General features: G+C 39.3%; 1 protein-coding gene across 1 annotated transcript in view; it reads left to right on the forward strand.

Moving 5' to 3' along the window:
- Positions 1-806: 806 nt before the first annotated feature.
- The window catches only part of SLC26A3 (solute carrier family 26 member 3), a 28,351-nt gene continuing 5,562 nt past the window's right edge, over positions 807-23,595 (forward strand). The window contains exons 1-18 of the mRNA XM_070369607.1: positions 807-937; positions 1,412-1,551; positions 2,786-2,896; positions 3,388-3,560; position 4,897; positions 5,605-5,768; positions 7,286-7,438; positions 8,147-8,229; positions 11,714-11,861; positions 11,972-12,085; positions 12,192-12,269; positions 15,397-15,492; positions 16,702-16,808; positions 18,097-18,166; positions 18,255-18,347; positions 19,906-20,001; positions 20,316-20,549; positions 22,012-22,066. Coding sequence (XP_070225708.1) covers positions 807-937; positions 1,412-1,551; positions 2,786-2,896; positions 3,388-3,560; position 4,897; positions 5,605-5,768; positions 7,286-7,438; positions 8,147-8,229; positions 11,714-11,861; positions 11,972-12,085; positions 12,192-12,269; positions 15,397-15,492; positions 16,702-16,808; positions 18,097-18,166; positions 18,255-18,347; positions 19,906-20,001; positions 20,316-20,549; positions 22,012-22,066 — 2,047 coding nt within the window. The remainder of the gene's footprint in view (positions 938-1,411; positions 1,552-2,785; positions 2,897-3,387; positions 3,561-4,896; positions 4,898-5,604; positions 5,769-7,285; positions 7,439-8,146; positions 8,230-11,713; positions 11,862-11,971; positions 12,086-12,191; positions 12,270-15,396; positions 15,493-16,701; positions 16,809-18,096; positions 18,167-18,254; positions 18,348-19,905; positions 20,002-20,315; positions 20,550-22,011; positions 22,067-23,595) is intronic.

The following is a 23,595-nucleotide window of genomic DNA, read 5'->3' on the forward strand; positions in this document are numbered from 1 at the left end:
TTTTATTTTTTAACTTTACAATATTGTATTGGTTTTGCCATATATCTCCATGAATCCACCACAGGTATACACGTGTTCCCCATGCAATAAAGATTTTTTAAATGGTCCACATAAAGAAAGAATAGCGAAAAGGGTCTCACAGTCATAACAAAGTTCAGAGGGACTCAAATGCTAGAGGTCAAGCCAGAGGTTGGGGCAGAAATGATAAGAAAATAAATGGGCAATATGCCTTGAATTTCAGATTAAAAGCATTTCAAAAGATATTACAAAAATTCTGATGGATAAAATGAAATAGCCTTGGCTCGAGTTAGCAGCAGTGAATAGACTTTGATTTAAATCTTATCTGTCCCAATATCCACAATGCCATAACTTTGGAAACTTTACTGAAAAAAAAAAAAAAAATGAGTAAATTCTTTTCTTGAGATCTCGCTTTACAAATCAAAAATGCACTGACTGGTTAGTAAACTGAGTCACTTCCTATTGTTCTTTGGCAATCTTTTAAAAATCAATCAATCAAAACCCTTGTTTACTTACCCAATGAATCCATGTCCAGCTCATTGCAGTAAAAAGAGATATCATTGTCACAAAACACAGTCTAGGTCCCTTAATCCAGCCTCTTTTGATCTCAAAAGGTGGTAACATTCAGTTCAGAGCTCACTCATCTGTAAATTGCATCACATTATCTCTGAGTTATTTAAGAAGCAAGCTCTGTTTGGTTTCAGGCATTTTAACCTGCTAAAGGCAAGAAGGGTTTGCCACATAGTTTCAAAGGTCTTCCACTTACTACAACCCTCAGAGAGGGCAAAATGATCGAGCCCATTGGGAATCAGTATGTTGTGGCCAGGCCAGTGTATTCTGCAAATGCTTTTGGGGAAGACCATAAGAAGAAACAAAGACATCATAAGACGCTTCTGGATCATCTCAAAAAGTTGTGCCGGTAAGATATTTTTCTAAAGTACTGGTATTAGGAGTAAATGAAGCACTTTCTCTGAAATTTTTAAGCTTCCAAGTTCTTCTTTCTAGCCCAGTCTCCAGAGTCAGTCTTTGATTTCCAAACCTCCTACTCCAGGGCTAGAAAGGTAGTCTCTGAAATGAACACTATCTCAGCTCTCGACACAATCTTTTCATATCAAAAAACTGATAGATGAGGACAGAGGAAAATTTTCTGTCAAGTGTTGTACAAGTCAAGCTGAGGATGACAAATAAGTTCTATTGTGGCTAAAGAAAAGAAATATTTTTCTTTAAAAAAAAATCCTTTGGTGGTAGTCAGGGCAGCTAGTACGTGTAAAGAGGTGAATATTAGTGGGAAGATTAGTGAAATGATATCATCTTTAACAAATTTCCATCTACAATAGGTACTAAACTTAAAATTGGATATTAATTAACTGACCTGTGGTTTTCATTGTTTCAGCTGTTCTGCACAAAGGGCCAAGAAAATTGCCTTCTCCTCGTTCCCCATAGCATCTTGGTTGCCAGCATATCGCATAAAGGAATGGCTCCTCAGTGACATTGTTTCTGGAATCAGCACAGGGCTGGTGGCTGTACTGCAAGGTAACTTTTTTTGAGATGTAATTTATATATCACAAAATTCATCCTTTTAACGTGTAAATTCAGTATTGGGTTTGTTTGTTTGTTTTGGATATTTACAAAATATTGTGCAACTAAGGTTCTGCAACTATCATGGCTAAATAATTCTGAGACATTCTCACCATATGCATACCCCCAAATCTCTTGCAAATCACTTCCCATCCTCCCTCCACCCAGCCCCTTGGCAACAACTTTCTGTCTCACTGGAGTTATCTATTCTGGACATTTCATGCAAACAGAATCATAGAACATATCAATCTTCTGTGTCTTGTTTCTTTCACTTAGCATAATGTTTGCAAGTTTCTCCCATGATGTACAAGTCCTTCATGCACTTTTATGGATGAATAAGATCCTACTCTGTAGATACACTACATTTTGTTTGTGCGTTCATGAGTTGATGGACATTGGGTTGTCTCCACCCTGTGGCTTTTATGAATAACACTGATACTATTATGAACACTTGCACACAAGTTTTTGTGTGAATGTATGTTTTAATCCTCTTGGGTATATACCTAGGAGTATAATTGCTGTGTCATATAATAATTCATTAGCAATGGTGAAGATTCAAATTCCTCCACATCCTTGTGAACACTTGTTACTGTCTGCCTTTGTTACTTTAGCTATCCTACTGAGTATGAAATGGTGTCTCACTGTGGTTTTGATTTGCATTCTTCTAATGACTAATGATGTTGAGTATCTTTTCATGTGCTTACTGGCCATTTGTATATCTTTGGAGAAATGTCTAATTTAAATCTTTTGTATATTTTAAAATTAGGTTATGTGTCTTTTATTTTTGAGTTGCAATGGTTGCTTACACATTCTGGATAATAGACCTTTATCCAACATATGATTTGCAGGTAATCTCTCTCTTTCTGAGGGATGTCATTTCCCTTTTTCATAGTATCTTTGAAGTACCCATTTTTACATTTTGATGGAGTCCAGTTTATGTGTTTTAAATTTGGCCACTTATGCTATAGATGTCACTAAGAAACCCTTGCTTAATTCAAGGACACAAAGGTTTATACCTAAGTTTTCTTGCAATAGTTTTATAGCTTTAGCTCTTACATTTACATCTTTGATACATTTGAGTTAATAAAACAAGTTTTAAGGTGCAATCTTAAATAACTAGAAGACCCTAATAAAAACTTCTATGATCCCTTTGCATGAAATAAAAACACTGATGCTGGTATATTTACAGGTTTAGCATTTGCTCTGCTAGTCACCATCCCCCCAGGCTACGGGCTATATGCAGCCTTTTTCCCAGTCATCATCTACTTTTTCTTGGGCACTTCCAGACACATATCTGTGGGTAAGTGAATTACTGGGCTAATTAATGCTCATTGCTTTTTCTTTATTAATGATGTTATCCATGCATTGTATATGCGTGCTAAGTTGATTCAATTGTGTCCGACTCTTTGCAAACCTATGGACTGTAGCCTGCCAGGCTCCTCTGTCCATGGGATTCTCCAGGCAAGAATACTGGAGTGGGTTGCCGTGCCCTCCTCCAGGGGATCTTCCCAACCCAGGGATCAAACCTACAGTCGCTTATGTCTCCTGCACTGGCAGGCGGTCTCTTTACCACTGGCGCCACCTGGGAAGCCCCAGTCATGAATTGTATCAATTCCATATTGTGCAACATCCAGAAGAGGAGTCATAATTTCTTGTAATTACAAATTAGAACTGGGGCTTGGGAAGGAGACCAGAACTCCAGATGGTAATCTTTCTACATGCTACATTTTGGTTGAAAGACAACTGTGCTATGGGGAAGCATAATGACTACAATTCACCCTGTCTTATTAGGTCCATTTCCAGTTCTGAGTATGATGGTGGGAGCAGTAGTTGTGAGACTAACCCCAACAGACAGTGCAGCTGATTCAACATTCGCTAATAGCTCAATGACTAACGATTCATCAATAGATGAGCAGAAAGTGATAGTGGCTGCAACAGTTACAATTCTTTCTGGAATCATCCAGGTGAGCATTTTGTCACATAATCTACCCTCCCCAATCTATGTGTCCTGACTGGTACACATCTTTCTGGTTTTTCTACTTCTTGCCACCCCTCCCAACTCTTCCTGTTGTGCCTCCTTCAGTGGCCCACTGGAAATAATTTAAGAAGAGTCACTCATGGCAACCATAAGAAGAGGGACAGATCCACTTTGCAAAGAGGAGTGAATGTGGGTCTGGAAAGTAGGAAAAATGAGAACTTGGAGGCACATGTGATGACAAGTAAATGCTGAATTCAATAAAATACCTGGGAATTGATACACTCCCAGTTCTTACTAAACAGAACTGTATGCAAGTAATAGAGAGACTGGCAGCTAGGAAATTTTTTCTCATTTCACATTGTGTGTGTGTGCTCAGTCACGTCACTTGTTTCTGACTCTTTGCCACCCCATGGACTATAGGCCGCCAGGCTCTTCCATGGGACTATCCCAGCAAGAATACTGGAGGGGGTTGCCATTTCCTACTCCAAGGGATCTTCCCAACCCAGGGATAGAACTGGTGGCTCCTGCATTGGCAGGCAAGTTCTTTACCACTGAGTCAACTGGGAAGCCCAATTTCTTATTGAAAGTGAAAGTGTTAGTTCCTCGGTCATGTCCAACTCTTTATGACCCTATGGACTCTGTCCATGGAATTCTCTAGGCAAGAATACTGGAGTGGCTTGCCATTTCCTTCTGTAGGGGATCGTCCTGGCCCAGGGATCAAACCCGGGTCTCCCACATTGCAGGCAGATTCTTTATCATTTCAGCCACCAGGGAAACCCTGAAGCTTACCATCTGAGCCACCAGGAAAGCCCCAGATGGTAAAGAATCTGCCTGCAATGTAGGATAACCAGGTTCGATCCCTGGGATGGGAAGATACCCTGGAGAAGAGAATGGCTACGCACTCCAATATCGTTGACTGGAGAATTCTATAGTCCACATAGATTAGAGAGGGGCTTAAAGACTTACTCCCAAGCCACACCCCTACCACCATGCTGCTAAGTCGCTTCAGTCGTGTCCGACTCTGTGCGACCCCACAGATGGCAGCCCACCAGGCTCCGCCGTCCCTGGGATTCTCCAGGCAAGAACACTGGAGTGGGTTGCCATTTCCTTCTCCAATGCATGAAAGTGAAAAGTGAAAGTGAAGTCACTCAGTAAGTGTCCAACTCTTCGTGACCCCATGGACTACAGCCTACCAGGCTCCTCCATCCATGGGATTTTCCAGGCAAAGAGTACTGGAGTGGGTTGCCATTGCTTTCTCCTGTCCTCAAGATGTTAGATAGTGATAATGTCAAACTCCTCAAGGTGTTGCCTAAAGACAAAAGCGTTAAAAAAAAGTCAATTCAAACCAAGACATAGTGACATGACTCAGTGATGGAGTCTGAGTGCATCTCCGATTCTAGTGCTTTTGCAAACTCACAGCTTAGGTTGCATTCTGGTGACAGGAGTGGAGAGTCAGGCCAACTTTCCATATCCATTTACCTTATTATTGCAAAATCCTAATGCTTTGGGGGAATGAATCAGTTTTGCCCTCAGTTAAAATCAAGCAGTTTTGATGTCATAAACAGTTATGTATTTTCCAACAAAAGTCGACCAACTTGTTTGAGGGAATCTGAATGGATGCTTGCCCATGCATGCAACAGCAACCAAAAAAAGGTAACTGACAATTCCCCGGGAAAAAGTTATGAAGACTGATGTTAGATAAAATTCTGCTATGAAAAGTTTATGGGGTGAGTCTCCTAAGAATACCTTGCCTTCAAAAGAGGGAAGAAAAGAAACATGCTAGTTCTTGGAGGTATATTGAAATGATGTGCTATTTGAACACCATGTAACATTTGGGGTGGGGGTGGGGAGGAGGGAAGCAGAAGGAGGTACCTTAATGGAAGGTGTTCCAGGAGGCTGAGACACTTTTCTTCCAGACCCAAGAGTGGAGGCTGAATCTCCACAGTTTGAACCATTTCAGTGGTTGATCTTTCAGATTGCCGAGGTGTATTGTGAATTTACACTAACAAGGCTCTGCCCTCTCTTTGCAGTTGCTGATGGGGTTCTACGGCTGGGCTTCGTGGTGATTTATCTATCCGAGTCCCTTATCAGTGGCTTCACCACCGCTGCCGCTATTCATGTTTTGGTTTCCCAGCTCAAATTTATGTTTCAGCTGACAGTCCCGGCACACACCGATCCATTTTCACTTTTTAAAGTGAGTATTTTTTTTGCTTCAAAGATAAGGAATACATGAAATTCACTATCGTGTTTCCCAGAGAACTTTCCTTTTGTGCCTTTGCTGTGGGGCTTACTTAACAACTTCCAGGAAATCAACAGGCTGTGAAATGTATTCACATGAAGAAAAAATTAGTGGCAAAGAGAACAACACTGAAAATCTTTCACAACTCCCATGCAGCTGATGTAAACAACAGAAATTAAGTATCACTTCTTTTAGATTTGACTCTTCGGTTTATTTTAAAAGAAAAAAAATGATGGCGCACATTTTAAAATCTTTCTCAAAATCTTATGTTGAAAGAAATGTGCTAATTGGATGGCACTGCATCCCTATTTCTAAAAAAGCAGGTCTTGTTTTTTTAGAATTGAAATTCTTCTGACTCTTATGTATCCTTATTTATAAAGCAAAAGGAAATTGGCCAATATGTAAACAGAACAGTGGTTCTTCTCTCCTCTGGAGGATGTACTTTAGAACAAACAGTGTTCTTAGCGCCTCTGAATTTATGTATTTAAGTCCTCACTCTTTTTTTTTTCTTTTGTGAGTCTAGCTAAAGGTTTGTCTCCTCTGTTTATCTTTTCAAAAAGCAAGCTTTTAGTTCCATTGATCTTTTCTATTTTTTTCTTTTTTAAGTCTCTGCTTAAATTCTTCCCTCTCTGTTCTTTGTTATTTCCTTCTCTTTCCTGACTTTGGGGCTTGTTAGTGCTTCTATCAAGACAGTGTTTGGGAGTCTGAGACAAAACTTGCTCCAAGTTGGAACCAGACCTCTCTCACTCCCATTCAGAGCTATTCCAGAAGTGGAATCTTTTGGGAGTCATTTGGGATCTAGTCTGGGCCTGCTTGAGCTGTCCAGATCCCATAGATATGGAAATCCAACTGGCCTTGGGAATTAAGACTGTAAACAGCGCACAGCTAGCCAGGAAACTATTTTCCAAAGGGACAGAGAGAGTCAATGAAGAAATATAAGGGGTCTGAACCTTAAAAAAAAAAAGCCAGGAATTAAGGGGAAACATGCTAAGAAAAACTATCAGAGGTGAAAGGTGATTCCCTGGACAGAGCAGTATAGTATTGATTATGAAATGAAAAGTGAAGTATACATATAAGCTGATTCACTTCGTTGTACAGGAGAAACTAACACAGCATTGTAAAGCAATTTTCCTCCAATAATAAAAACAAGAAACAAACAAAAATGATGGCAATGACACCTAAGAGTAGAAGAGACCAGTTATAAAAATGTGAAACGCATCCCAGAAAATTTGACACTAGATGAAGAGCATCGATAAACCAGTGTGATGACAATGCTATGCTAACTTACTCTTCACGTATCTCCATGCTAGTCTCTACAGTTACTAGGGTTTAACATGAGCAGAACAGGCAATTGCTTTCCATCTGTCAGTCCTTTCATGTCTTACGTTTATTTTTATGTGTTTGGAATTAAGTGTTGTATCCAAATTACACATTAATATAGCACTTGGGTTTTTTAATTTTTATACTTTCAGGTCCTAGAGTCCGTATTCTCACAAATAGAGAAGACTAATATTGCAGACCTTGTGACATCCTTGGTTATCCTGGTGGTGGTATTTGTGGTTAAAGAAATAAATCAGCGCTACAAAGCCAAGCTTCCAGTGCCCATCCCAATTGAACTCATTGTGGTAAGTGATCATCTTCAGGTTTCCTTTCATAATTTGTTTGCCTTGTGTTTTTTTTTTTTAATTAATTATTTATTTCAACTGGAGGCTAATTACTTTACAATATTGTGGTGGTTTTTGCAATACATTCACATGAATCAGCCACGGGTGTACATGTGTCCCCCATCCCGAACCCCTCTCCCACCTCCCTCTGGGTTGTCCCAGTACACTGGCTTTGAGTGCCCTGTTTCATGCATTGAACTTGGACTGGTGATCTATTTCACATATGGTAATATACATGTTCCAATGCTATTCTCTCAAATCATCCCACCCTCACCTTCTGCCTTGTGTTTTTATGTTGAAAACCCTCCCTCTCTGTAAATTAGGAGGTTTTGGCGAGACAGGCAATCTCGCTGCAGTTTCTGGTATGACATTTAGTATGGTATTTCTCTTCATTCATAATTTAATAACTTGCTTTGACGATTTGGGGTTTATTCTTTCCATGTAAGGCAAGAGAAGCCTGGTGATGGACTCATTGGAATGAAGCTGTGGTTCTGTTTCAGTAGTACATTAGAATTGCCTTGGGACTTTTCAAAAAGTAGCCAAACCTGAGCTTGAGATTCCTATGTAATAGGTCAAAGAGTGGCCTTTGGCAATGGTACTTTTTTTTTTCAAAGCAAGACTCTTAGTGACATCTCCCATTTCTAACATGGGCAATTTGCATCTTTGCAGACTGTGATCGCAACAGGTGTGTCCTATGGCTTTGACTTCAAAAGAAGGTTTAATGTGGCTGTGATTGGGGAGATGAAACCTGGGTAAGTGTCTTTCTCATGATGGCCTCTCCAAGCACCAATTAGAGAGCTAGCAGTAGTGACAGAGGACTCTAAGCTGAAAGGCACTAACCCTCCTCAGCACTCTCCCTGCATCTGGCATCCATCCTGCATCCAAGAGGAAGGCTCACTTTTGTCCTTCTAGGAATAAGTCACGAAGGACATCAGGTCTGCAGTTCTTAATATCAGAAAGTGTCTCCACGCGAAAGAACGCACAAATCAGAGAAGGGACTCCCATGCACGTAAAAGCAAGATAGTAGAAGCAGAAAAAGAGGTTAAACTTGTTCCTTCTCATAAAAAAGAACCGAGAGAAACCAGATTTCCCTGGCCATTAATTACCATAAACATTATGTAGTATTTTGTTTGACGTTACTGGAGCCAAGTTCCAATAGTTCAAAGGAGACACTGAAGGAATACCTGCCACACACTGCTTGAGCAATCCAGATGGGCACACTCTGTCCTTTCTCAAGATCAAGTTCAAAACAAGTCCAGAGCAACTCTTACCGCTCCAAAAGGCTGGGAGGTGCAGTTTGTACAAGGAGTTTGAAAATGTAGTCCATTGCCTTTATTCAATTGTTGAGAGAGATCCAGTTTTGTGCTCTTTCCTCTCTCTGCCTTCTGACCATCGCATCAGTTTCTTCCAGCTTGCTTACCAAGGAAACATTTTATTCCTGGTAATGAAACAAAACGAAAACAAAAATGAAAACCTTCCCTCCTTCCAGTACCTAGGAATATTTAAGAATTATTCTAGGAATAAGAATTTATATGCATTTCATTGTTGACTTAAAAATAACTAACTTCTAATAGAAAGTGAAAAGTGAAAGTGAAGTCGCTCAGTTGTGTCTGACTCTTTGGGACTCCATGGACTGTAGCCTACCAGGTTCCTCCATCCATGGGATTTGCCAGGCAAGAATACTGGAATGGGTTGCCATTTCCTTCTCCAGGAGATCTTCCGGACCCAGGGATTGAACCCGGGTCTCCCGCGTTGTAGGCAGATGCTTTACTGTCTGAGCCACCAGGGAAATTCTATTAGAAGCAAATATATATTTTTAAGCAAAAAATATTTTTATCACCAGATAAAAATGTGTTAAACTTGTGATATTTAGATCACAAATATCACTTTAAATAGTAGAAATTAGGCTGAAGTTGAAAGACTATTTCTAGGGTTTCTCTCTACTCTGCAACTTTCAAGTGATTATACTTTATCTTGTCAGAAGGATGTTGGAAATAAAAGATAAACTTAAGATCACTGAGTTACAGTGACATTACTTAGTAAATGTATTTTAAATGTCAACGGACATCTCTCCACAGTATGTGTGGGTGAAGAAGGGGGTGACATATTTATAGATCATCATACCCTACAGAGAGGCAGTGTAGCCCAGTAAGCAAATTCATGCTTTCTAGAGGCAGAGTGCCTAGAATTTACTCCAGACTCACTTCCTGACCTTCAGCAAATAATTAAACTCTGTGCCTTAATATCTTTGGCTGTAAAAAATGGGGCTAAAAATAGTAGTTATTACATAGGGTTTTTGTAAGAATTAAGTGAGTTAATTAATGCATGTGATGTCCTAAAGTGCCTGGCCTACTGTAAGTATTCAAACTGCACTACTGCTATTCTTAATTTATCACCTAAATTACTGTGCCAGACACTTTACATGCTTTTCACACTCCCACTTCTCCTGAATGATGATTGAGTGAACATTTTAAATGCCCATTGGTGTTTGCAAATAGAATATAAGTGAAAGATAATGATTATTAATTATTGCTAATCTGCTATTAATGAATATGACATCTTAGAAGTGACTTTGTGAAGTCATGTACACTGAATGCAAATACTTGGCTAAAGGAGAGAGATCATTGAAATAGTAAACAGAACACCAAGGATATATTCAGATTCCAGAGGGACACTGTAATAGTAGCTAAGAGGCACTTTGTACTTTACAGTATGTGAATAGTATTCACATTCATTGTTTTATTTGAACCTTCCACAAAAATTATGAAGAAAAGAGAACAAGTGTTATTATCAGCACTTTACAAATGAGGAACCTGGGTAAGTAGCACAGCCAGGAAATCAGTCCAGTTTTCAGACTGCAAATCCCCATCACATCATTCTGCCTATGGTGTTTAGAGGCTAGAACAAAATAATAATAGCAGGCTTCTGGGTATTTTGTATAAAATGCAAATTGTATCACTCATTTTATATTTTACATATATAATGTTCCTAGCTAACTTTCTGATTTATAAAAGCTGCAGAATATGAAATAATAGTTCTCCTTCAAAATTAGAGCTAAAACTGTACTAACACTTACAAAACATGAACAGCAATTAAAAAAGAATTGAATGGACCCAGTTAACCCTGTTGTAATAAGTTTTACATCAGAAACAGATGTTTATAGGAGCTGAACATTTTAGTAAATGTTATTTAACTGCTCTAAGTCCATGAGGTATAAACACAGACATATCCTCTGTGACTTCAGTGTTTGCCTGACACAATCTCACTTTAAATGGAAACCCACTCTCCATCACGGCTGCAGTTGGCTGTAGCCGATTAGTGGAGCTCAGGGCAGAGTCCAGGGCTTGTTTGCTACGAGTTTCCCATGAAAGGTTATTGTTATCAATGGAGGGAAATATATCTTGCTTTACTTGTCTCAGAACTGTATTTGCTCAAAGAGCCTTCATCCATGGATAACTATTGGAGGTATCATGAGCGATGCTTTGTAAACCAATGTCACAATACAACTGGGATCTGAGATGTTTTGCAGGAAGCTTACATTGATCTAAATGTACACTGTAATGTAGCTATACTAGCAAAATCATATCAGATTTATCACTATCATTGGACTAGTTTTACAATCTTATATCAAATCCAGGCAGCATTGCTTTTCAACATTAAGATAACAGATTGCAAGGTATTCAGTGGTGCTAAATTCTTGCTAGTCATACTTGAAAGGCACAACTCAGCCTAGAATGCATTCATTCATTCATTGACTTGCTCAACAAATACTGACCACCCGATATATGCTGTGAAAAGTGTTTGATCCTGGTCCTAAAACAGTGAACTAGTCATTGTCCCTGCTCTGGGTCTGGTGTGAGTTTCCTGTTGGGAGGGCGGATGGAAACAGGAGGAATCAAACACTGGAGAAGCACAGACAATCTCACCTAACCCTGACTTTGGGGATGAGAAATGACTTTCTGGAGGGAATGATGGGATTGAAGGGAATGGTTCAGGCCGAGGGAACAGCAAATTAGAAGCTTCCAAGGTGGGAGAGGATGGGTGATGAGAAACAAAGAAAACTTGGTCTAGCTGGAGTCTAAATTCTGAGAAATGGTAGTAATTAAGCAAGATGTGGGGGAAGGGGCCATTGGGGCATTGCTAAGGAATTTGGACTTTTTCCTGAGGATACATGGATGCTGTTGAAGGCTTCTAACCAGGTGGGCAACATTCTGACTTGCTTAATTTCAATTTCAGGTTTCAGGCTCCTATCACACCTAGCAGGCAGACTTTCCAAGATACCATTGGAGACTGCTTTGGCATTGCCATTGTTGGCTTTGCAGTGGCCTTTTCTGTGGCCAGCGTCTACTCCCTCAAGTATGATTATCCCATTGATGGCAATCAGGTAAGTATACAACCGACAGTGGGTCTAATTAGGCAACTTGAAATACTACTTTGCATACATAATATTGATGTGCTACATCTAAAAAAGATTCCTTCTTGCTCTCCTGTCAGGAGTTGATCGCCATGGGAGCAGGTAACATATTTGGTGGATCGTTCAGAGGATTTGCAGCAAGTACCTCTCTCTCCAGATCAGGGGTCCAGGAGAGTACAGGAGGCAAAACTCAGGTCCTGGGGGGTCTTTGCTAAGAGGCCCGTCTTTGCTTGAGTCAATGGGAATTTGGAACCCTGGGGGAAAGTTGAGTTTGTGATGAGAATGTTCTCCTCTCCACAGATAGCTGGCCTTATCTCTGCTATCATTGTGCTGATTGTCATCGTTGCCATCGGATTTCTCTTGGAGCCTCTACAAAAGGTAGCACTCATCCCTCAGGCTGACATCTCTCTCCTTAGATGATGAATCGAGGGCTCTGGTTCTTAAACTCAGGAGGGATAAACTAAACTAGGGAAAATGAGTATCTACAAACTCTCAAGTACTCTTCTTCGCCAATATTCCATGGGCCAAAAATATTTCTTTCTCTCCTGGCACTATTTTATAAATGTTAGGAATGCAAATACCCAACAACGCTACTCTTAAAATTCTACACTGCCTTATCAGTTCTACTCTGCTGATCAACTCTACTCTTCAGTCTCTATGTGTTTACCCCAGATATGATTAATGTTTAGATTGGAAGGCACCCTGGCACTGAAGCTTCCATATGGGTTGACTAAAGTGAAGATTTTCTTAAAGGTTGATGCCATTGAGGCCTGTATGGAATTCAGAGAATGGTACTACCAACCACACAACTTGTTCTTAGGAGTACGCCCTGCAGCTCCCAGAGTGTGGTTTGACTCCAAGACCAAAACGGTCAGATTGATGGATGGGAGCAAATGGCTAGACTTTGACCTTGCACCTTTACCCTCATGCTCCTCTGTCTGCCTCTTTGGAACTGTAATTTTTGAGGGTGTAGTGTTTTGCTTTGTCCATCACTGCAGTACCCAGGTTACAAAAATAACAGTGGGCCCTAGGAAACACAGGATCTGTAGGAAACCAAATGATGGTCAATATATTGTTCTTTGCAGTGTTAATGTGATTTTGAGGTAGTACAGAGGGCACTGGCTCTAGTCCTATAGACCTTCTTCCAATCTTGCTCTGCTGCTTATTATCTCTGTGCTTTAGGCAGATTATTTAACCTCTCTGAACCTCAAGTTGCCCATTTGTAAAATAGAGAGGGAAATAGCACCCACTTCACAGAGTTGTTGTGAAAATTAAATGAAGTAGGGCATGTGAAGTATTAATATTTAGTCCAGGGTGTGGCACATGATAAACACTTAACCAATGATACCCTTTATTGGGGAGATTATTATTGTTGTTATTCTACAAACATCCAGTTATACCTCTGACTACAGAGGACATAGACAGAGGACACAGTCCACCAAAGTCTGTTGGTTTTTATCTAGGCCTTTTTCTTGGTTGGTTGGTAGCTGGAACATGAGTTTTATCCCAGGTTTCTGGTGTCCTGATATGGTTATCCCAAACCTGGCCAAACAGTGCACAGTACTTGTTGTCAAAATTATGCATTCTTACTATGCTAACCTGATTTCCAAAGGAGTGGCATAAAAGGAGTCAAAAAGTCACCCCTGAAGAAATATTATGTGTAACAATGTATATCTCAATAAAAATAAATGCACACACAACCCCCCTACATAGAGAATTCGGCCTGGTGTAGTTCTTCCTGTGTGTATCCTTGGTCTCTACCTCACCCACTTCAATTTGGAGAAACTAAAAAAAAAAGCAATTGCCACTTAAAATCCTATCTCTTTCGTGAATAAACGACACCAACAACACTGGCCAGGATGTTAATCAAAGGCCCTACTCTGTAAAGGATCCATCTGACAATTCTTAGATCACTGTGTCTATAATGTTTTTTGTTTCATCTAAATAACTGGTCTGCTTTTATCATATGAAGGCAAAATAACCTTTCACGATAGCTAAGAATGAATGCTCCTTTAGCACTTACTAAGTATCAGCGGAGTTCTAAGCATTTTTTTAATAGTTAATCCTTAGTATCAACTACAGTCAGGATAGCCGGTTCCTGGTAAAAATGATCCCCCTTTCCCTGCCTGTGGCTTCTCAATGCTCTGTAATCTTTATTTTTTTTAAGGAGTTATTGTGTATGTATTTCATTGTAAACTGTTACAAATTTTTTTAATTAAAAAAATTTTAATCGATGTATAGTTAATTTACAATGCTGTGTTAGTTTCATGTGTACAGCAAAGTGATTCAATTATACATATATATTCTTTTTCAGATTCTTCTCCCTTATTAGAAGATACTGAGTATAGTTCCCCGTGTTATACAGTAGGTCCTTCTTATTTGTGGGTGTTTAGTCACTAAGTAGTCACTAAGTAGTTTAAGTCAGACTCTTTTGAGACCCCCATAGATTGTAGCCTGCCAGCCTCCTCTGTGCATCGGATTTCCCAGGCAAGAATACAGGAGTGGGTTGCCATTTCCTTCTCCAGGGAATCATCCTGATCCAGGGTTCGCACCTGAGTCTTCTCATTGGCAAGCAGATTCTTTGCCACTGAGCCACCAGGGAAGCCCCTTTGTTATTTACCTAGTTTCAAATTGTTTTTCCATGGAATATTGACCAGGTACAAATTAATGAAAAGAAGAAAATAACATGTCTCCTTTGCAAGTTGCACTTGACTTGTGTTATACTAAAGTTCCCCAAAGCAGGAGGCTTATTGTACAGAGTTTTATGAACCCTTCATCCAGCTCCCACAAGGGTGGCATCTTACACAGCTACACTGCAGTATCAAAACCAGTACATTGACCCTGGAAGGACAGGTGCTGAAGCTGAAGCTCCAGTACTTTGGCCACCTGATGCAAACAACTGATTCGTTGAAAAGACCCTGATGCTGGGAAAGATTGAAGGCAGGAGGAGAAGGGGAGGACAGAGGATGAGATGGTTGGATGGCATCACCAACTCAATGGACATGAGTTTGAGCATGTTCCAGGAGTTGGTGATGGACAGGGAAGCCTGGTGTGTTGCAGTCCATGGGGTCAAAAAGAGTTGGACACGACTGAGTGAGTGAACTGAATTGAACTGAAGCTTCTCCCTGAGTTTTTTTTTTTTTTTTTTTTTAACAAAGAGCAACACCCACTCCCTACTACAGTAAACAGACACACACTAGACTATCTCTGATTAGAAAGAATTGCTTTCAGTCACAGGTCTTCAGATCTGCCTTTCTCTGTCCCCAGGTACAGATGAGTAAGTCCTATCAGATGGCATGTCCCTGTCACTGTGGTGGAGCCAAAATCATACCTGGGATAGGTCATAGTTCCAGGGCTGCTGTGCTATGCATTGGCATTGTACAGGAAAAGGGTGTATCGTTTGATAGGCTTTGAGGCCCTTGAAAGGATTCACTTATCTACAGCCTTCACCTTTGCTTCTATATGGTTATTGGATTATCTCAAAGTACATCTGCTCTTTCTACAGTCTGTCCTGGCAGCTTTAGCACTTGGAAACTTGAAAGGAATGCTGATGCAGTTTGTGGAAATACGAAGATTGTGGCGAAAGGATAAGTATGATTGTGTAAGTAGAGGTGATATTATCTGAGAGAAGAACTGGAATTGCATTTTAATGCTGATGTAAAATGTATATTTATATTGTAAACAAAGGGAAATTTTGTTTCTATCTACCTGTTCAAATAACCTAAGTTTGTTTTATTTAAGTTTTATCTTGAAACTGCACACTCTAATGATTATTCTCTGGGATTTTAATGAAAAAGGATGAGTTACTTACAAGTAGGAAATAGTCCATGAAGCACAAAGAGAAAACTTCTTAGATCTCTTCTTAAAATTCTTGTAGTTATCTCTAATGCCACAGAAACTCTGAATCTTACGGTATTCATTGCTTCTGGTCTTCATTACCTCATATGGCAGTGTCCAGAGAATCTATGAAGAACTCAAATTCTGAACATCCCTTTTGGAAACACTCTGTAAAGGCTCCCCTCACTCTCAACAAGCCTTGCTCTGAGAAGCTGTGTCCCTAAATTACATCAGGGTCAAAGTCTGCGGTGTAAAAAGGCTTGTTAACATAGCCTATGGTTCTTAACAAGCATAAAGTAATAAGCCAGGTTTAGTTTTGCAGCTGCTAGATCAGTGTTCGGGACTTGTAACTTTTGGGACATGCTAGGAGTCTGGTACAGATGAAAGTGTTAGTCGCTCAGTCGTGTCCAACTTTTTGTGACCTTATGGACTATAGCCCACCCACTAGGCTCCTCTGTCCATGGAATTCTCCAGGCAAGAATACTAAAGTGGGTAGCCATTCTCTTCTCCAGGGCATCTTCCTGACTCAGGAATTGAACCCTGGTCTCCTGCATTGCAGGCAGATTCTTTACTAGGTGGGCCCCCTAGGGAAGCCCCCGGCAGAGACAGTAGCCTTTAATTAAATCAGCAGACCAAAAGTAAGATATTAGTCCAGATTCTACTGATTAATAACAAACAGCAACCGGTTCTGGAATTTTAGCTAGGACAGATTCAGTCATTTCCTTAACTGGTTCAGGGATGGGATTAGAAAATGGATACACTCTCTTGGGATTTTTGAAAAGATTTGCTTGTGCTTCTGCAGCTTCTGAACCTGAGCCAGCAGAATGACCAGAAGGCAGCTCCCTTCTACTGTGTACTCCTGACCTCTGCTTTGGGCCCTAGAAGTTCATGCTTTCTTATAGCTCTGAACCTAGGACACTGTATTTGAATCAGAGTAGTAAACGGTAATGTATGTGTTGCTTTTTTTTGACAGCTAATCTGGGTCATGACCTTCATCTTTGCCGTTGTCCTGGGGCTCGGTTTAGGCCTGGCAGCTAGTGTGGCATTTCAGCTCCTGACTATCGTCTTCAGGACTCAGTTGTAAGTGCTCATTGTGGTCTGCATCCTTGCAGGCTTTGACTTGCCTGGGTCAGAGGAGGAAAAAAACCTGTCACTGGTTAGGGGGAAAGCAGTTTAGTTGATAAGTATGCAAATCTATCAAGACTGGCCAGACTGGGACTTCCCTGGTGGTCCAGTGGTTGACTCTGCACTCTCAGTGCAGGGGGTGTGGGTTTGATTCTTGGTTGGGGAACTAAGATCCCACAAGCCTTACAATGCAAACCCCACCCTGCTAAAAGAAAAGAAAAGAGGATTGGCCAGTCTATTCTGCCTCACTCCAAGGCCTGATGGCAAAAGATGGCCCAACCTTACATCAGCCGAATCCTACCAGTTGTTGGTCTGCTTCCTTCTTTGACAATTCAAATAAATTATAAATCTCTGAGTCTGTTTACCCAGCTGTAAACTGGAAGTAATTCTGAGCAAGTTTACTGTCTTTGCCTCAGACTTGTTAAACACAGGGCAAGTGTTCCTGAGAAGATTCTGAGATTCTGTGTGTCTGAGGGAGGGTTGTTCCTCTGGGCAGGTTGTTAGATTGGACTTCCACCTGGAAATCATGGAGCTGGATTTAGAGAACTTTTCAAAGGCCCCTTTCAACCTAAAATGCCACAAAAGCCACTTAGAAGTCTTGATTTTTTAACAGAATTCAAACAGATTTCCCGTCCAAACATCTTCTGGATTCTTAAATCTGTTATAAAATATCACCACCATGTGGTCACTCAGTTTTTGATGGATTATATGATGTGACAGAGAGAGAAAGCTTCTTGGGATCTAAGGTGTTCTACAACAGAAGGTGTTATCATACTTAAATTTGATGGACTGATGGAATACATTTACATTGAGATGTTCCCACACTCTTCTATTCACTTATTTCATTCATTTCTTTGGGACTCATCAAACATAAGAGACAAATTGAGCGGTTGTAGGCAAGTCATAACACTTCTCCATGTCCTCATCCATACAACAAGGTTATTGTATCTGCCTTATTTCACCCAATAACTGTAATATTCAGAATCAAAATGGCAAAGGCATATGGAAGTGCTTTGTAAACTGGATGTGGGAGATGGGAGAGGAGACAGTTTCAGAGCTGTGGGAGGGTCAGTCAAACAAGGTGTTTGCCCTCCAGGGCATGATGGCATGACAATTTTCCAATCTTTAAATTTTAAATTGGATAAGTGAGCCTGCTTTGCAATGCTAGGAAAACACCAGTGTTAGCCTTATAGGCTTAATAAATATGCATGAATGATTCACTTGGTGTTGATTTTCCCTACAGTCCCAAATGCAGCATGCTGGCTAATGTTGGAAGGAGCAACATCTATAAGAATAGAAAAGATTATTCTGAAGTAAGGTTCATTTTTTTACTCTTATTTGCTAAGTAATATTAACATAAATCTAATGGGCACCATCTAATATGATTTATCTGCCTTACAGATATATGAACCAGAAGGCGTGAAGATTTTCAGATGTCCATCTCCTATCTACTTTGCAAACATTAGTTTCTTTAAGCAGAAACTTATCGATGCTGTAAGGTTTGGGGTTATTAATTTTTTTTTTAATTCCACTGAATACCTAGGAATGAAATACTTATTCTATAACAAGGAGGAGGGTCACTGATTTTACATATACTGCAGATGCGTAGTGTTCATATTTTTGTATCCTTTGTCCCAGGTGGAACTATCTTATAAGGGGTCCATTAATATGTTAGGAAACAAGACTCTTTATATAAGGTCCAATATAGAGACTCTTTTTATTATATATTGCTGTAAAGTAAAAAGACTTACCATAAGATAGATGGTCTCCTATAGATTTTCCTTGGGAATCAACTTCAGAAACAATATTTGACTGCATCACTGAAGAGATTCAGGATAGCAAGTGAATACTTAGAAATGAATAAATAAAATATAAATGAATATTTAACACTAAATAACAACTAGTGTCCCTGGTGGACTGGAAAGAAGCTGACAAAAAAGCAGACTTTAAGGTTAAGAAACAAAAGCTCAGCACTCTTTCATGTTCTTTCTGGTACACTCTGTCCCTCACATAGAGCTTGCCTTAAACCCTAACTATTTTTAGTCATCTGTTATGCATCAAATATCTTTCTACCCAAGTTTTTTTTTTTTTACAAAAATGGGATCAGATTGTCTATCTGGCTTTAGATGCTGTTCTTTTCACTTAATCTAGTATCTTTTCATCTCACTACATTTTTTGGTCAAGAGTTTTTTATTATATAATTTGATTCTCCTTATTACTCTGGGCTTCCCAGGTGGTGTTAGTGGTAAAGAACCCTCCTGCCAATGCAGGAGACATAAGAGATGAGGATTTGATCCCTGGGTCAAAAAGATCCTCTGGAGGAGGAAATGGCAACCCACTCCAGTATTCTTGCCTGGAGAATCCCATGGACAGAGGAGCCTGGTGGGCTACAGTCCATGGAGTCGCAAAGTCAGACAAGACTGAAGCGACTAAGCACGCACACACGTACTTATTACTCTGGAGCTAAATATTACTGCAATAAGAACACATTTGTTTTGGAAAGGAAAAAATGAAAGGTACCCTCAGATCTAATACTAAAATTATAAAAAGTTCATATAATAGATATTATAAAGTATAATTGTAAAAATTCTAATAGAATAAAAAATATCTAGAAGCAGGATACTAATTAGATATGACTCATATTCAACAAATGGAAAAAAATAAAATGAAATTCCCTAAGGGTTTTGTGGAAAGAAAACAAAAACTTCAAATACAGTTTAGATCCACTTGTGGATACTCTAGGGATAAGACCTGAATGGTACAGGGGTTTCTGAATGTTAGGTAACTGCATACGGAGTAGCAGACCATAGGTCTGATACAATGCCCTCAGTGATGATGTTAAATTTTGAATTTCAATGCAAATTTTAATTTTAATGTAAATATCTTTCATATATGTCCCAGTCCCTCAACCCATCCCATTTAATTATGCTATAACTGTCCCATTTAATTAAGTAGAATTATACTATAGCTAGAATTAGGTTATATAAGTAGAATTATGCTATACAAGTAGCAGAATATTCAGCATTCTTGTAACACAGCAATGGTTTTTCAGGTTGGCTTTCGTCCACTTCGAATTCTTCGCAAGCGCAACAAGGCTTTGAAGAAAATCCGAAAACTGCAGAAGAAAGGCCTGCTACAAGTAACACCAGTAAGCTTCTTTCTCACATTTCTACATATTACAGCTAAAAGCTTAGTAAAATGTAGTTCAAGTGGTTGGTTCCATTCCTTTTAATGAAACGGCAGATAAACAAGGTACTTCGTGTGTCGATTAGTGTCATATTTTTAGGGGTCTCTTTAAAATTGTATTCTCCAGGGAAAATTTTTATTCTCCAAATAAAATAATTAAAATCCCATCACTTGAGCCAACTTTGACTCTATGCTTCAGAAATTCACTGGTTTACCTTGACATTCAGTGCTTTTCTTGGTCAGAGTTTTTATACATGTGAGTATCCTCTCTTGCAGAAAGGATTTATATGTACTGTTGATGGCTTTAAAGATTCTGATGAAGAGCTGGACAATGATAAGATTGAAGAGCTGGATCAGCCCATCAATACCAAAGACCTGCCTTTCCAAATAGACTGGAATGCTAATCTTCCTCTCAACATTGTGGTCCCTAAAATCAACCTCCACAGCCTCATTCTTGACTTTTCAGCAGTGTCATTTCTTGATGTTTCTTCAATGAGGGGTCTCAAAACGGTAATTTTTTTCCTGAATGAAAACAACTAATCAGTGACTAAAGGTTAAAAAAAAAATTTGTACATATGGACGGATGTTCCTTTAGATAACACATGCATGCTTAAGCAGAAGTAAAATTTAATCTTAGAATATTTCATGGAGGGAGTGCAGGTGGGGTGTGTTTGGTGAACTCTTTAAAAGTGCATTTCCCATGAGACTGCATATAATTTCTAACATGTGCTTATAGACAATACTGCTCACAATCCTATTAAATTCCAATTCTGCTGTGCTTCAAATCCTTGTGGGTGTTCTATTGTCCTGAAATAGAGATCTTGCAAGAAAGTAGAATAGTGGTCCTTTTATTTTCATCCTCATCTGTCATAAGCCAATGAACTTTAACTTGGCTATATAACAATTTGTCCTTTTTTTTAAGTTAGATATATGAAAGAATATATGTCACATATGATTTTAAAAAACAGAACTGGAACAATCTGGTTGCAAGCTATTTCCTTACCACAGGTTTGTCAACGTTTCTAAAAGAGTTTCTAACAGAAATGCTGAAACAGATATAAAGAAAATTTAAGAATGCCACATCCCCCTCTTTTGCTTTTTTTTTTAAACAGAAATCTGCCTACATAAAAACTGAGCTAAGATCTATTAAGTATAGGTGAACTGGATATAAAATTAGAAAACAGGATTAATTTCATCTCCTTCAAACTTAACCTTTTAAAAAAATCTTAGTATCACATGACCTTTGAGACTTTGCTTTGTTTGCTTTTGTCTATTTATTTTTGTTTTGAAGGAGAAATACACGTAACATTTATTTTTTGATCTTGGCATATAGCACAAAGGACAGGGACTCTACATTAGGTTTCCTGAAGGTCCCAATTCTTACTTCAGCCCAGTACAGCCTCCAAGTTTTTACTGATGATAATAATAGTGATATTAATGATCACTACTGATATTAATGTAAACGGGACAAGCTACTTTCCTTACCTTTTATAACCTTTCTCACATCACTACTGGCATTTGTTATGAGCCTAGAGACCAGGAAAATGGATAAAGATTCTTTGGTGCTAGACACATACAGGCACTGTGGACAGGAATAATGAACAACATATGGGTTATGGGTTTTTTAAAACTTTTATATAGATAGAAAGCTCTAGTAAAGATCATTCCATAGAATAAACTGTTTAAAAATTACATCAGAGTTCCTCTTGTGAATCAGAGCAGACATTTTTTCATTATACTTCCTTCAAGAATGATCGTCTTTAACTTTTTACTGAAGAGGAGAGTTCTTTCCTTTAGACTTCTGTCATAGAGCCTTGTTATTAATTTTAGTATCTCTATAGTATTATCTCTTTTCAAAATGTAAAGGGCTCTGAAAGCAACATATTAGCATAAGACACAATTATGATAGTTTTCTTTACGTTTCTGACAAGTGAAACTGTTCCCTAAGGAAGATCTGCTTTCTTTTTAACAGATTCTGCAAGAATTTATCAGGATCCAGGTAGATGTGTATATTGTTGGAACTGACGGTAAATTGTTTTATTTTCTGATAATCCCTTTACTGCTAGCTCTCAATCTAGACAGCGTCTCCAAAGAACAGGCATTTTTTATGATCACCAAGAAGGTCTAATTTGTAGATTTCCAACAGCAATCTCCAGGGAAACAGCATCTTCATATTTGAGTTGTGTTGAGTCTCAGTGAACTCCAGGAGTTGGTGATGGACAGGGAGGCCTGGTGTGCTGCAATTCATGGGGTCGCAAAGAGTCGGACACGACTGAGCGACTGATCTGATCTGATCTGACACATAATTAACTTTACAATTTGAATTCTAGTTTAACAGGCAGCAAAGGAGTGAATATGTAACCACAGTTTACTGTAAACTTCCTAAAAAAGTAGGTTTGTTTACTCTCTTCCTTGCCTCCATTGAATTAGCCGCCCATAATTACCTGGTTTCTGCTTCACTTCACTGATGAGGCTGCCCTTGCCAAGGTCATCAATGATATCCACGTTGTCAAAGATCAACCACCCCCATCCCAGCCTCATTCTCTTGTAGCTTTAACAGCGGGCTCTTTCTTTGGCCTCTGTCTCCCTGACTTTTGAAAGACCTTTCTTCTGAGTCCCTTCCCACCACTCTCAGAGCTCTGCAGTATCTCACATTGGTTCCTATCCACACTGCTATCTATATGTTAATGAACCCACAAACTGTATCTCCAGCTCAGACCTTTTTTCTGAGCAGCAGACCTGTGTATTCAACCATCTGGATGTCCTCCAACTACCTAAGATACACACATTCAAAACTAAATATATACATCCCCCCAACTACTACTTCTCCTTTTCTATCTTGGTCACTGCATCACCACATACCCACCCAGTTGCCCAAAGTACAAATTTTGGAGCCATCTTTAATCTCTCCTCCCCATTCCTCTATATTCGGTGAGTCACCATGAATATTTCATATTGAATCAGTCTCTTCCTCTCCATTTCTACAGCTTTAATACAGCTCCATATCATTTCTCATCTAAGTCCTCTGAAAGAACTAATCAGTGTCCTTGTCCACCCCTAGAATGTTCTCCCATCCCATTTTCTGACTCATCCCATTAATCTTTCTCATGAAGCTTATAGTCCAGTGGGAAAGCCTGATAATAAACAAAGATATTTCAGGTAATGATAAATGCTGTGAAGAAAAAAATCAGGGTTGAGACATAGAGCAATAGGGGTAATGCTATTTTACATAGGTGATTAAGGATGTCCAGAAACTCAACATTTGAGCAGAGACTGGAATAAAGTGAACGAATCAATCTTAAAAGTGTCGGGGAGAAAGCATTTTAGGGACGGGAGGACAAGTGAAATTGAGGGAGGTATGAAACTGGCATTAATTTTTCTCTGTACTGGCTCCTGTCCATAAAATCTACAGATCTACTCTAGTTTCAAGGGTTCCTTATAATTAAAAATATCCTCTTAATCTCAGTAATCCATTAAACAATTTTACTCTTCCATCATCCTAGGTCTCTTGAAACCATCTCATCCTGCTGCCTCTGCTGCCTGGCATCCTTCTAGG

The sequence above is a fragment of the Bos mutus genome, chromosome 4 (assembly GCF_027580195.1).
Source record: "Bos mutus isolate GX-2022 chromosome 4, NWIPB_WYAK_1.1, whole genome shotgun sequence".
Classification (NCBI taxonomy): domain Eukaryota; kingdom Metazoa; phylum Chordata; class Mammalia; order Artiodactyla; family Bovidae; genus Bos; species Bos mutus.